Raw genomic sequence first — 16098 nt, 5'->3', positions numbered from 1 at the left:
ACAACTTTTTTTTTATCCATTTAACGTCGTAAATAAACAGTTACCTATATGAAACCGTCTAAGTTATAACTTATAACTAATTAACAAAAAAAAAATATTTAATTATAGTGTGTTTCTTAGAAAAAACCCGTTAATATGTAGTTAAATAATCATTTTTAAATTAACATTATAAAACTTTTATCCAAGTTTTCTACTATAAATTATTTATTTTGGCATAGTCCACTTCTTTGTTTTCAAACATAACAAACTGAAGGATATACAAATATTGCTGAAACTTAAAAGCTAAATTTGTTATTATAGTTAAATTAAAACGAATATAAAATTTATAAGTAAAGTACTCATGCAAATTGCAAATAACAAAACCTACTTGTGGCGTTTTCGCCATGTCGTACCTATATTACGCATAGTGATTATTTCAACAGTACACTGTCCACACAAACACTATCGTGTTCGCCCGTGAATCCAATAAACCACCGTTGACTCGTATAATACCTATTCCCAAACAAAATAATGAGACGTGATGAACGTAGGTAACGTTTAACACTCATCAGTAATATACGAAGCTAATTATTGTTTTAATTTTACCTAAATTACGTGTACTTACCGATGAAAATTCATAACCAACAACGTACCTACCTATGTTTATAATAATGTAATAATTTAACTTTTAAGCATATATTTTTTTAATCGAAGTGTTTGTAATATTTTTTTTTGTATATTATACTATTGTAGCATTTTGTTCGCGGACATCTGTGGGTTTACTAGTTTGTCCGATCAGTGTACAGCTCAAGAGCTCGTAAGGCTACTTAACGAACTGTTTGCGAGGTGATATACGAAAAACGCCGTATCGGCTTAAAATTGCATGGAGTTTTACTCGTTATATAACAATTCATATAGTATTCGGATACGATACGAAAAGCGACAAACGTTTATATTGATATGTTCTATTGGTGGTTTGTGTATAGGTTCGACCGATTGGCTCAAGAAAACGCGTGTTTGCGAATCAAACTGTTGGGAGACTGTTATTACTGTGTGAGTGGTCTGCCCGAGCACAGGCCGGACCACGCCAACTGTTGCGTCCAGATGGGTTTGGACATGATCGACGCCATAACGTGAGTGCACATCCGCGTGATGAGGAGTTAAAATCTACATTTATTCTATAATATAATGTTGGCTCACATAAGTGGAATTGTTTTTTCCAAAAAATATGTTTATACCGCTTTATCGTTTAGTTTGGTGAGGGATGTTATGGACGTCAACGTCAACATGAGGGTAGGAATACACTCGGGTCGCGTGCACTGCGGCGTACTGGGACTATGCAAATGGCAGTTCGACGTGTGGTCGAACGACGTGACGTTGGCGAATCAAATGGAAAGCGGTGGAATACCCGGGTAAGATAGATCTTTTTTTTTGTCACTTTCGATATAATATATAGTTTTTCGAACCGCGAAAACTGACGTTTGGCGTACAGGAGAATACATATTACTGCGGACACGCTCAAGTATTTGGGCAACGCTTACCAAGTGGAACCAGGAAACGGTGGCGAGCGGAATGCGTTTCTAAAGGACCACAACATCGAAACGTACCTTATAGTGCCGCCTGAAACAACTTACGTTAGTATAAAAAAAACACCCTTATAAAATATGTCTTATTATTTTATGATTATTTTTCAGATTTTGCATTAAAAGTCGAACATTGTGTTAGTTGATTTATTCTAATGTTTTGTAAATTATTTACGTTTAACGTTGGAAACCATTTTGAAATAAAATCCTACTATAAGCGAATACCTAATTAAGTTAACATCAACATTGGAATAAAATAGTTACTAAAAAAACCCAATCGCATATTCTGTACAAGCTTATTATTACATTAATATATAAATTATTAAATAATAAAAAATGAATAAATACATACCTTAGAGTTTCGATGAGACTAATATGGAGTAGAAAATAAAATACCTAGATACTATAAAATATGAAAATTAATTTAAAAATATCAAAGAGTTTTGTACTTCTCGTCTTCATTTTTTATTCAATTTACAGCGAAGAACTATAAAATATTCATTCTGTAATTATTGTTATTTCTTTAACCCGTATAAAAAAAAGTTAGGATTTCATCGGTTTGTATTTTCAAAAATAATGTTAATATTATTGTTATTCTGTATTACCAACCTATCTCAATATTTGAAGATTAATTGGAACAAAACACAATTTTATATGGTAACAAAAACTATTTAATTCAACAAGATATTGTAATTTAATACATTATTTTTGATAAATCAATAAATTCATGATTAGTTTAAATTATTATACTCATCAGTGTTTGTGTCATATAAACAAATAAAAGAAACTGTTTCTATAAATCAATGGATATTTAATTTAGGTTTTCAAATTACATTATTATTGATTAATCCTCCTAAATTCGTCTACGTTAGTTCCGACGTGTATTATGTGCTTCAATTCGATACAAACGTAATTTAAAATGTAATTAAATATCCTATATAGTATTAACTATGATACCTCATTTATATTTAAAACAAATACCTTAGTTTTATGTATTTATACCTGCAACATAACATAAGACTAAGTGTTACTTAGATACTAATTCGGTACAAATATATTATAACCAATTTTGTTTTATTTTTTTGTCAAATCTTTCACAAATAACTATCTATTTATTATTTATTATTTAGGTATCTCAATACTACAAAAAACAGAGTCCTGGTCATGCTCATAATGGTAATATATCAAAAGAATTCAGAATCATGGGACATAACCAACGGCATAATACATTTACATGGTAAATTACAACATTAAACTATTATATTATATATAGGTGCTGTTTAAATATTCTGTTCTCTTGTTGAGTGCAATGGACTGAGTGGTTTTAACAATATTAGTTATTTTACATGGCGCACGTACCGGCAGATAAAATAATCATATTACCTATATAGGTTATACCAAATAATAAATTTGAGCCGAGGACGTATTTAGCCCTTAGAACGGATGATAATGGCCATGCCAAAATCCTGTACTTGTAATGCAACATTATTTTTAACATTCTCGTGTGATTTATATAACTCTAGATACCTATAAAAATATTTTATATACCTATGGCAATGATGAAATAGGTACGAATGGTACGTAAATAACAAATGCACATTACTACATTCACGGTTTTATAGTAGTTATATTAATCCTTATATTATTATTATCTATATTGTAATGTTATATATAGTATTTTTATTCGATTTTTTTATTGACTTTTATATATTATTCATTATTAATAACTATATATATCGTAGTTAATATTTAGACACTTAAGAGTATTATATTTATACAAAGTACTTAATCGTGTCCTACGCAGAGTGGAGAGTGATCGTAAATCTCGATGAATTGGAAACGATCGTCATCAGTCGATATAGATCACCTGTTGACGTTTTTTTTTATACACCTATATAAATCTAAGCACTAAAGACTCTATATTATAATCATGTCTGATGATGTAAATAATACCTATATACAATTTGTTTTGTGGCCGCTTTTCTCCACAATATGACGTGAGGTTTGAACGCCCACATTATATAATTTATACAAAAATATTAAGCGCCTTCACAGCTCACCGTAAAACGTGACTTGTTGAAAAATATTCTAGACATGTGATTGTGACATGTGGTTATCTAGTTGTTATACAGTGGTTAACCATCATTTTTGTTCTTAATACCTTACTTATTTTACCGCTTGTTGTGCCGTATATTTGAGTTTAATTATATTAACTCGGACCATAAGTTAATGATAGTAACTGGAAAATAACGTGATAAAGTTTAGTGAACAAATTATAAATGATAACGTATCACGATGAGCTGTGGCCTATGGACGCGTAAACTATCGATAATATCAAATTAATATGTCAACTGCCACCCCTACAGATGACTCGCGTCAGCACTTCCTGTTAGTACATCAGTGCAGACTGAAAGTTAACACTTCGCTGGTCTTTGGAAATACCTACGCCTCTGTAAATCAAACACAATAAAACCGTACAGAGTTACAAAGCTTTAACATTAAATTTATTGTTTACAATAAACTTTTTGCTAGAACATAGTCTTGGGTATCGGTTGTTTTAAATTAAACGATGATACAAAACATAATAAACATAATAATATGACCTAATAAAATATGTATTCATATCCTAACTAGATGGATGTTATTTTGTGGTGATTCTAATACTAATTTAAAGTCTTAAGCTATATAGTTAATAAATAATGCAAATGATGAGTGTATGCTGCTGAATTGCGTATGAAACGTTTTATTAAGTCTTGTACACAAGCAAAAGTGAACGCAACTCGGAAACCGAACTTGAAATGAATTGTATGATTTTCATTAGTAGAACTTGTTTGATGCTTCGTCATCATTTAGAAGTTCAACTCCGTATAAAATATGTATGTACTTACTTAGTTCTTAAAAGTTTTGTCGTTCTATTCTCTTGAAGTTTGTTACATGCATGTATGCCATAAGTAATATAGTTGTCACTGTTGCCAGTAGGCAGTAAACTTTTTAGAACGTACTGATCACGCTCAATTTGTGATCCCTACAAACACGCAGTCACTCAGGCAGATGCATTATAGTAATAACCAATAACTAAAAATGGTAAAAAATTTATTGACCGAGACATTCCGCATCAATATTTTTTTTAATGCATTGAACGTGTATAATATATTATAATATTAAAATAAAACTGTTACTGGCGTTACAGTCTAACATAATGCAATTTATAAGTTATACGATTTATAAATTATAATGTATTATGTATTTTTTATAATGGGTTTAATCACAATAGTACGGCCAGAGAAAAATGAGCCACGATTTTAGCGCCCTAAGTCGCTTTTTTTCAGTAGGGCTATCTAAAAACTATAGCCCTACCAAAAAGACACCACCCGGGGCGCTACAATCGCGGCTCATTTTTCGCTGGCCGTATTTTAAACACTTATTAATACGTCATACGTGTATATAAATATTGTATTATATACTAGCTAAATTATCAGATTTCATCCAGGTTAAAAATGAATCTATATATATATCGTTTCCGTCTTGCACCAGTTGAAATATATTATAATGGACACAATAATATATCACGATGATTAATATTATAACGGAAAAACTGAACACGATAGATAGATTGGTTTTAATCAGGGCGAAGTTGGGAAATACAGCTATAGTTATTTATAAAATTAAAATATTTAAAATACTATAGTCTAAAATATGCAATAATATACGAAACACGCACGGATACTGCAGGTAGTGTATCTATAGTTTTCCGTTTTTTTTTTTCAGTTATATAGAAAAAAAAAACTGTGAAAACCCCGTTAATATCACAAGGGTATTTTAATAAGACTACCTCTATATACGTAATACCGACACGGGAATATAGAACGTAAACGTAATGCGTTGTCGTTGTGATTTTTATACGATATTGCGTCAAGTAGTTAAAAGAGTATTTTCTTTTCGTTTTCAGCAAAGACGAACCCGAGTTGAACCACGGCGAGGTGGACGAATACTTGTTGTGCGCCATCGACGCCCGAAGCATCGACCGTCTCAAATCGCAGTACTGCTATCCGATAACGTTGAAATTCCGCGACACCAATATCGAACAAATCGTAAGTACCTATATAAATATAATGCACTACCTATAATATCATAGTTCGTAATATATATTATTGCAATATTAATATAATATTATGACACTATAGCGGACAGCGGCTGACCCGGTCACTAGTCCGATAGATATAATATTATTATACATAATGTCAATAATAACAATAATAAAAACAATATTATATTCCACGAACTAATCGTTATAATAATATTATTATCGTCTGTTACGCAGTACAGCAAAGTGCCCGATCGAATGCTCTACACCTACATGACGTGTACGGTGTGTATATATTCGGCTATCACCGCAGGTCACGTGATAATTCTACCACTGTGAGTATATTATTATACTACATTGTCATCAACAATGGCGGATCTAAGATATTTTGTGGTGGATGCTATTTTGATAATAATGCTCTTGGGTAGGTACTTGGTACCTACTTGATATTATGAGCAACTCCGGGGTGAAAATAAATTTTACTTAATCTGTGATAGCTAGTATAGGTACAGTTTACAATTAACACGTTTAGTTGCGCGTGATAAATGTAATCTAAAATCTAAGTAATAATTTATAGTTAAAAAAAAAAGTTCAATATGCAGAACGATGGATGCTTCGTAGCTCACAAACACCCCCCCCCCCACCATCACCACCATAAATCCGCCAATGATCATCATACAATATTATCTCCTCGCTCTCTCGCCATGCACGTCGTATTTCTATCGTCGTCGCCACTCACGGACACCTTTCTGCGCGACCGGACGTCTCGTCGTCTTCACGACATGAATATCGCAGCGTGCTTATTATAATATGCTTTTCGTTTCTCATATTTCGTAGGTCTTATTTGTTACTGGGATGTTTAATAGTCGGATGGCTGACGATCGTCCTGTCAGCGGCAGTAATCTTTCGCAATCGCCTAATGGTAAGTGTAAGACTACCATAAACATCATAATACAATATTATATTATTTATCAACAGGTTAGGGCTGACGACGTGACAATATTCACGACTTTGTACACTCTCTGTTTGTTTAAGGAAATGACGGAACCGCTGAAAAAAGCGTCGCAGACAATCAACCAGAACCGGTCCATAGCTCAAACGCTGGCCCTGGCCATAATCGTCTGTTGCTTTTTGACTTCCATGACGCCGCTGGTACCTATATACGCCATTAATCATTATAATATTATAAAATAATAATCGCCGTACTATAGACATAGGTCGACTTCGCGATGTTATGGACATGGCACGATTAACCCATGACCACCTGTCGTTGTTTTATTTTCAGATCGTACACAAACTGGAGGTGTGCTTCAACGAACCAAACCTAAACTCCACCGAAGTATTGGTTGTCGAAAATCCAAACATGCGGGAGAGCACTTGTCAACTTTTATTTAACGTAATAATCTAATGGCACATTTTAATGGTCCATAAAATATTATGTAGCCGTTTTCGTACCACACTACTCTATTGTAACATTTCGGTTTTTATACTTTTCCACAGTACTTGACCGTGTGCGTTATCATCCTGATGATATTGGTTGCTGTGTACCAAGTGCTCATCAGTCTAGTCAAACTCTCCCTGTTGATATTCATATCGTCCTGTTATTTTATATTTTCCAGCATGTTTCTAAGCAGCAGGTAAGTGATTCGAACCTATATTGAATAAAAGTGCGTTTACATATTGTATCAGTTGAATATATTGTCGTATTTCGATTAAGACAAAATTATTACATCGTTTACGAACAGTTAAGCACTATTTGGCTGTAGTTATTAGAAAAAAACATTTACATTTTAATACATGTGTCTGTTGCCTCCCGTCATTGCAAATATCTCTGTAACATTCATTGTAGCCTTTACAGAAGTGAAACACTAGATTATACATATATATACTATAGTTAATACATAATTGACATTTTCAGTCTCCGTTCAAATTATTGTATATTATTAAAATGGAACACTATAGTTAGTTCGAAATTCATCGTAAACACTATGGTACTTAAAGAAAACATTAGTTTACAACCATATTCAAATCATAGGCTACTAATTCAAATATGATAATATACCTAATTAATAATGTTATAGGATTTTAAACCAATCGTGTATTTATATTGACAAAAACCAAAAACTTCTCGAAATAGTACTCCCAGTTAAACTCCCAGTTACTCACAACTTATCCATAAGAAATTAAAATACTGTTCCAGAATAACTAAGATTGTAATTAGGCCCATCCCGACCACGTTATTCAGTAGGTACCTACCTAAACTTTAAAGTTTAAAGTATATAATATTTTGCAAATTAATATACACAAGAGAAAAAATTGTTAAGAAATGTAATACCTATTTAATACTAGTATACCTCCCTCATATTTTACAGTTTTAAATTTTAATTGAGGAAAATGTTTAGTCTGTTCTATGATATTTTATTTTATTTCACAAAATGGCACGTTAATTAAAACTTGACTTATTTTTTAGATTAGCTATGGTAAAAAGTTCTTTATGTTAACATAAAATGACAATTTAATATTTAAGTTCTTATGTATTATTTATATCATAAAATTGATACAATATTTCAATAAACACGGTTTGAGCATATTTTCCAAAGTAGGTGAATAGTAGTAGTACTTTTATCAAATAAAAATATAAGCTCGGCAAAATAATTACTAACTAAAACTTTAATTTTTCACAGAATAAATAAAAATATGTCAAACAAGGCATTGCGAAGTAGAAGTTTTATTTCATTTTTCCCGTCTGACAAGTTGGAGTTTACTTACCACCCAATATTACTGGTTAAACTTAAATATTTATTTGTTTTACACATTTAACATATTTGAAAAAAGTAATTAGTTCAAATAGTTTTACTATTAAATATGTAGACATGATTATTACACTATGCAATAAAAATACACTCGTATTTTAGACCAGTCTAGTCGATTGAAAACAGTGTCCAAAAGTATAAACATTTTTTGAAATTGAATATTGAAACCATGTGATTTATTATATTAAGAATACTTAGGTACTACACAAATCAAAGACTTTTGAGTCTTATCGTGTTATGCTAGGAGTATTGGATATCAAGATGGGAGGTTAGACGAAAATATCTTTTTGTCCTTTAAGAAGACTCGTCACAGATAATATTCGATTGAATAAACGAGTTTTAAAATCTACATGTTATTAGTTAATTTTGCAAAAATCTACTGTCCAATAATAAGGTATTGCCGCGAGGGACAATTATTATCTTCGTTATAATACTTCAAAGAAAATATTTTTACCATTATATTATCTCATCCCTATTTTTCTAATCTACGTATACATTTCGTTTTATTTATTTTTATTTTTGTTATATCTTTTTGAAAGCTTTGAGTCCCATTATATTACTTTTTATGCCTGACTTATTTTTATTTCTTTGAAAGGTAGGTATGTATTTTTTAAAGGTTTGTGTTAAACTTGATATTAAATTAAAAATTTAATTGCCAATATTTTCCTGAAAATAATATATTATGTCAATGTAGTAGGATAGACGTAGGCACAAAGTATATTTACTATTACTTGTTAACAAAAATGAAACAAAAAACAAATTTCCGGTACCTTCCGAAAATTGTGTTCTATACCTACTATGCTTTCCAGTAAACCCAAACTGAAATTTTAAAAACGATGATTAAACGAACAATATTTCATTAATTTGGTTCGCTGGTTCCAAAATAAATCACTATTATTTCAGTAGATAAATTATTTAAACGGTGTTTAGTATATTTTCTTTTAAGTTTTTTTATGATCATAAAACACAGCAAGTATTGTATATAGGTACAATACGAAGAAGTTAAAAATAAAATTATTCTAAAAACTGTGTTAAGTATATTTTTATTTCTAAATAGTAATTAATAGTAAATGCTAACAGAGAAAAAAATGATAAATCTATTAGTTTTAAAACTGATATAATGATCTAGTATATGAATTGACATTGCTGAATAATTAGAAAGTACATAAATAAATAATCCAGACAATACTGTAGTATTTAACCCTGGCCGGATTTCACAAGCTTTAAATTTACTAAAAAGTAAATAATAGGAGGTATACCTACTTATAATTTATAAGTTATAGTCAAATACTATAGCATACTGCAGATCTACATATTATTTTGGGTTAGGTACCTTGTTTAATGATTTCGATTTACTGCTCTCAGAAGTTGTCAAATCAATCGCATATACCTATAATGGATCATGTTAGTTTAATACACCTACCTACTGTCAATATTATATCACCCGAATATCATGATTGACTGTAGTTGTAGTCTGTAACTATTGGATATGAGTATATGACTGATGACTGATAATTTATGATTACTATCCGTATCGAAATTTCGATTGCTTCATGTTTATAAATTATAATAATTCCTACTCAATAACCATACGCATTATATACCTAATCGATTTCATTCGCGTATAACCTATTGCTATTAACGTTCGGAATATTTAAAACGCTCAAAAATATTCTCTGTCCACACAGGCCAATAGAAGAATCGTTTTGGATTCGCATACTTATGTTTGTCGTCATGTTGGGGCTGATTGTTGCGTTAATTCTACAAGCACAGCAGACCGAAGTCACTTCACGACTAGATTTTCTGTGGAAATTACAAGCTACGGGTGAGTAATCGTTTGCCGTTGTTAATCGTGCAAATGCCTGTAATATATTATCATAGGCGCAAATAGGGGGGCTTTAGGGGCTAAACCCCCCCCTCCCCCAAAAAAAATGTCTATAGCCCTCCCAAACATTTCCTAAATTTTGTTTTAAGCTTATTCAATATTATCAAAGTAAAGCCCTATTAGCCCCTCCAAATCTCAAACGCTATTTGCGCCTATGTATATATTATGTATTGAACAACATTTATTTTTGATTAATTTTCAGAGGAAAAAGAAGATATGGAACATCTAGAAGCTTATAACCGTAAACTTTTAGCAAACATTCTGCCGGTCCATGTTGCCGAACATTTTTTGACTTTGGACAAACCCGTAGACGTTAGTAATATTTTTGTCTACAAAATAACAATAATATAAGGGATGGATGTGACACTTTTTTTCGTTAGTCTTATTTTTAATTACGAATACCCCTCAGATAAAATATGGTGTTTGAGCTTAACTTTTGAATAACACAAAAGTTTTGTTATAAAAATGTAATAGGTCCCTTTTACAAAATGTCGGCGAGGAATTTTTTTCGTATTCTGCGTAAATGTTCAATATTGTATATTATTGTACATATAATATTATATCATATTATTGTTGTATATTGTACAACTATCAACAAAATTACATGTTACATTTAAGGAGAATATATTTATAAAATGAAAAACAAAAATGCGTTAAAAAGATAAGATAACACATAATTGTTGTCATTTATAATAGTGTTTTTAGGTTCAAGTTTTTTATTAAGTTGTATTTTAATTTTTAAGCCAATCAAAAATGTTAATAAAACAGAATTATTTAATAATTATTCCAAAACTGTACAACCAAAATATTCCCAAAAGTTTCTACAGATGAAATTATTCCGTTTATACTTCGTTGATGGCTAATTTAATTAATTACAGTTTGAAAAAGCTTGGTAGGTACTATAAAACTATAAAAGTTATATTGTCCGAGACCTCATTTTAGCAAAAACTCTTTAACGGCACTGGCCAGTAATTAATTATTTATACTAAAAAATGGTTTTAGGCAGTACACGCTATAGCATTATTTTCACAATCCTCCAAATTTCCTTTAAAATTATTTTAATAAAAGGTTAGTCGAGTTTCCACTTTCACAGCTTCCCTTATAGAAAACCATTTATAATATACCACGTACCTATTGTTTTGAACCACTTGTTGTGCACTTTAATGGACAGATTGATATTTTCGCTATCGAGTACTATTGACTTGATAGTGGATACACATTAATGTTTTTAAAATGCATTAAATTAAAACTAAAATTATTTTAAGATGAGTATTTGATATCTAGAAAAACAACAGGCAATGATTGAAGCTAAAAAAGGAATTTAGCTAAATAAAAACAAAAAGTACAAAAGAACGTACCTATATGGAATGCGTTTCACCTCGGTTTTCGTTAAAATAAAAATACCATTACATGAACGGAATCACGAAATCGCGTATCGTGGCTTATTTTTTATCAAAATCGATTCATGGTATTTTACGAACGGATCCATTCCGCAAGATTAAAGACGATTTATTCATTGTACCTATGTATGGTAGGAATTTAAAATGCATTCAATTAAAATTAAAATTATTTAAACTGAAGCTAAAAAAGGAATTATGCTAAATAAAAACAAAGAGTATAAAACCCATAAATAATGCGTTGCGAGGTTTTCGATAAATATACCATTACATGAATGAAATCTTGGGCACGCGTATTGTCACTTATTTATTAAAAACGATTGGCGCATAGATTTATAAAAAACTGACATTCATCCGATTACTACTTCTGGTTTAGGTGATCACCAAACCGTTTTATGTAGCTATAAACATTAAACATACCACGTAAAACATCATAACGTCGAAGCTGTACAGAATAAAATACCGAAATACGCGATTGCGCACCTTTCTGTATTGACGTTTTAAAAAGTGTACAATTGCGCATCAATTTCACAGTTTAAAAAACATATTGCAATCTATTAACTCTTAAATCTTATTTTATGTTATAATAGGTTAATAGATTAACAACACGTGATAATTATTTACGTAAGAAAATGATAATTTTAATTAAGTACAAAAAGTACCAGTATCAATATTTATTTGCACTAAGACAACAAATACCCCATTATGAATATTTATTTTATTTGATGCGGAATTCCCTATCTATTCATCTTTTTCCAGGTATACTCATTAAGAGGATGTCTGTGCACTGTTTGTTTTCTCTCTATCTATCACGCAATATAGACAAAACACAATCACGTTTTTTTTTTAAAAATATTTTTAAGTAATGTTAAAGCAAATCTCCCATTACAAAAATTATAGAGAAAAACATTTTTGAGTGAATGACATATCAATTCGTCTAAATACTGTACCGAAACAATTTTATATCCTATTTAAATTTATAATTTAAAAAATATGTTTCATTTTTTAAGTATTATCTAAAGTCAAATAACAATACAATATACAATACATCAAACCCTCCAAAATATTATCCTCTATAATTTTTTAATGAGTTTTTTAATCCAAGATTACTCAAAAATCGTAAAATGACAATTTAATGTAAGTGTAAGTGTGTTATCAATGTGTGTGGGTCTGAGAGAAAAAACAAACATAATATTGCGCTTACATTATCTTAAGAACTTAATGTTTTTTATTTCGCACCAAATAATGATAATTGTTTTGTGATATTAATTATTCTCTATCGACAATCGTTGAATGGTTTTTTAAAGTATTTTAAAGTGCACAAACATTTTACAGCTCACACGCTATACCCATAGTATAGGAATATGATTTGTTTCTAAGGTGTTGAACGTTGGTACATAATGTTTATAACATTTTTTTTTTTTAATTATATATATATTATAATATTATATTATTATTTTTTGAGGGGGCTTTGAGTGATTTTGAGTGGGCTAAGCTCCACAAAGACCCTCACCTATTTGGGCCACTGTGCCCGTGCCACTCAAGCATGTGCACTCTGTAAACAACTTCCGATTTGTCACAGGAACTATACCACGAGCAGTGCGACAGCGTGTGCATAATGTTTGCGTCCATACCGAACTTCTCCGAATTTTACGTCGAACTGGAGGCCAACAACGAGGGTGTCGAGTGTCTGCGGCTGCTGAACGAGATCATTGCCGACTTCGATGAGCTGCTCAGCGAACCGCGTTTCCAGTGCATCGAGAAAATCAAGTCGACCGGCGCCACATACATGGCTGCTTCCGGTCTGACCAGAAACACGTCCGACAGCAAACAGTACTCGCACGTCACCGCCATGGCCGACTATGCGCTTAGACTCCGCGAGCAGTTGGCGTACGTCAACGAACACTCATTCAACAATTTCCGCATCAGAATCGGTAAGTTCTAATAGAGACTGCACGAGGGTGTATGATGAACGGGGTAATCAGAATTAAAATGTCCGTAAAATAATCTTCCTCGATATTATAAATAATTTAGAAAAAATATCCCCAGTAGAAAAATCGTGCATTGGAAAAATTATTAACTACATAAACATTAAAAAGATAAAACTATATTCAATTTATTTAAAATTAAATAAAATAAAAAACATTTTAAATGCCTCGAACCCGGTAATAAATAACTAAGTATAAAAAATGTATTCTGCAACTTGTAATAAAAGTTTCAACAATTATTTTATTACAAACAACATATTATTACATTTGGCTTATTTTAAAAGCTCTGAAATTTCATATAATAAAGAATAAACTTTTATTCTGTTTTGGTAATTATACATCAACGTTTTAAAATGGCTATCTACTCAATATACGTAATACTACGAGTAGGTACCTTAATTTAAAATTAAGAATTACTCAATCTAAAAACACTACAAAAACAAATTATTATTGTTATGAAAATATGAAATATAGTAAAATGTTAGACTTTTCGTTTTAAGTTCTACAATTACAAAAAAATAATAAATTTTTATTTTATGAAATCGCAATAAACCACTAATAACATAACTGCAATATCTGGTTAGTTATAACTTAGATCACTCTATAAAATGAATGAATTTAGAGCATTTTAAAGAAATCTCTACAACATGATATAAATATTACTTAATATGCAGCGTTTGTATCACCTTATAAATATATTAACATTAACTGTTAGAATTTTCACGATTTACCTACGTGCGAATTACCCACATTGTAGGTAGTATGGGTGAATAATATTATATATATTCACTATGTATCAAAATTTATAATGATATAGTCCTTAGTTTGCACGGGAATTTGCCAGATAAACGAAATATATAGGTAGGTATTAGGTACCTTTACTAGGTATCTGTGCTCTGTACACATTACACGATTGAATCGGACTTGATTGCTTTCAAACAACAGCTAAAAATAATATTTGTTTTATTCGATTTCAAGTAATCAAGTAGGCAGTTAAAATAACATTATGAAATTTAAATTTTATTTCATAATATAATAAAATATAATGTGCAAGTATATTTGAAACACCCGTGAGTTTGAAATAACTATTAATTTTTTAACCACTGTACAGGTACACTGTACAGTGTTCAATCAAAAGCCTAATAGTATAGTGCAAAATCAGTAAAACTATATTATAATACCTACCTAATATTATAATTATGATTGGCATAACTCGTTATTGAACCAATAATTTATCATAATAATAATAAAACAATCTGTGCCTACATTTAACAAATAGTTATCAATATTACAGCGCTATCTACAAGCCGGATTTTGTGCTGAGAGAGCCGTTCTTATCGACTTAATACTTATATTATATGTTACGGGTAAAATACTGGGCATTGTTATGCAAAGTCCGGGCATTGTGCACAATGCCTGAACATTTTGAGCAATGTAAGAATAATCATTTTAATACTCAAATATTATCCATATACATTGGCCGGGTGCAGTCTACGAGATTTCCCGGGCAAAGTATACTCTGCCCAAATTCTTGTGGGCAAAGTGAATTAAATACTGCCCACATTTATATCGAATTTGGTATTTATACGTAACAATACCGTTACAAAACTGTACTTAGATATTTTATTCGTTTGATACCATGACTTACGAGATACCTATCTAATTGTACGCAATGCACTCGACGATGGCTGTCGATAATACAAACAGATCCGTAATCTCAACGATAAAGTGACCACATAGCAGTAGCGTACGCAGGTTTTTAGTTTGGTTAGGGTTTTACCTGAGTAAATAATTTACATTATTTTTTTCTTAACATTTTTTATATAACAAATTATAGTTAGTCTCAAATTTAGTCTAAATTTACAGTGTTTAATCTGGTTATCTATAAAGCCTCTTCGGCCCGTATTAAATGTGGTAATAATTGAAGGTCGATTATGGCAGACGTTTATTAGCAATGTTCTAAATCAGCCAAAAAAAAACTGAAACTATACCGGGTGATTCTTTTATCATTGAACACTCATTATTTCTCAATTTTTTTAAAAATATTTTTTCACATAGTTTCAAGTCGCTTATAAAACAACGTTTTAGTTGAAGTGGAGTGGAGTGGTACGGAGTTACCCCCCGAAATGTTTGTCCACTTCTCCGCTCATCTAAACTTTGAATATTTATAACTCATAAACTACTCACCCGAAATTCGATTTTCATGTATCATTCATGAAAAATATTCTGCTTTGGAATATAAAATTAAGACCCAATGTTGTCATTCAAAAAGGTAAAAACTTAAAAAATTATAAGGATAAAAAATATTTAAAAATATATTTTTTTAAGAAAAACTTTGTTTCAAAAACGACTTTAAACTATGTAAAAAA

At 30.7% G+C, this 16098-nt stretch overlaps 1 protein-coding gene across 6 annotated transcripts in view; it reads left to right on the top strand.

Moving 5' to 3' along the window:
- Positions 1-13759, top strand: part of LOC100160451 (adenylate cyclase type 5) — a 151317-nt gene extending 137558 nt beyond the window's left edge. For 2 of the 6 annotated variants that reach the window (XM_029487591.1, XM_029487590.1), the window contains exons 10-23: positions 733-825; positions 966-1112; positions 1233-1391; positions 1472-1613; positions 2693-2799; positions 5512-5653; positions 5884-5981; positions 6484-6568; positions 6625-6798; positions 6932-7042; positions 7147-7283; positions 10148-10284; positions 10547-10656; positions 13324-13759. In XM_029487591.1, the coding sequence (XP_029343451.1) occupies positions 733-825; positions 966-1112; positions 1233-1391; positions 1472-1613; positions 2693-2799; positions 5512-5653; positions 5884-5981; positions 6484-6568; positions 6625-6798; positions 6932-7042; positions 7147-7283; positions 10148-10284; positions 10547-10656; positions 13324-13686 (2005 nt within the window). In that variant the 3' untranslated portion in view covers positions 13687-13759. The remainder of the gene's footprint in view (positions 1-732; positions 826-965; positions 1113-1232; positions 1392-1471; positions 1614-2692; positions 2800-5511; positions 5654-5883; positions 5982-6483; positions 6569-6624; positions 6799-6931; positions 7043-7146; positions 7284-10147; positions 10285-10546; positions 10657-13323) is intronic. The other 4 variants (XM_029487594.1, XM_029487595.1, XM_029487592.1 and 1 more) reach the window with 3 other exon arrangements.
- Positions 13760-16098: the final 2339 nt, after the last annotated feature.

Source organism: Acyrthosiphon pisum, chromosome A1, assembly GCF_005508785.2.
Source record: "Acyrthosiphon pisum isolate AL4f chromosome A1, pea_aphid_22Mar2018_4r6ur, whole genome shotgun sequence".
NCBI classification, from domain to species: domain Eukaryota; kingdom Metazoa; phylum Arthropoda; class Insecta; order Hemiptera; family Aphididae; genus Acyrthosiphon; species Acyrthosiphon pisum.
This window is presented reverse-complemented; position numbering and strand designations above follow the sequence as displayed.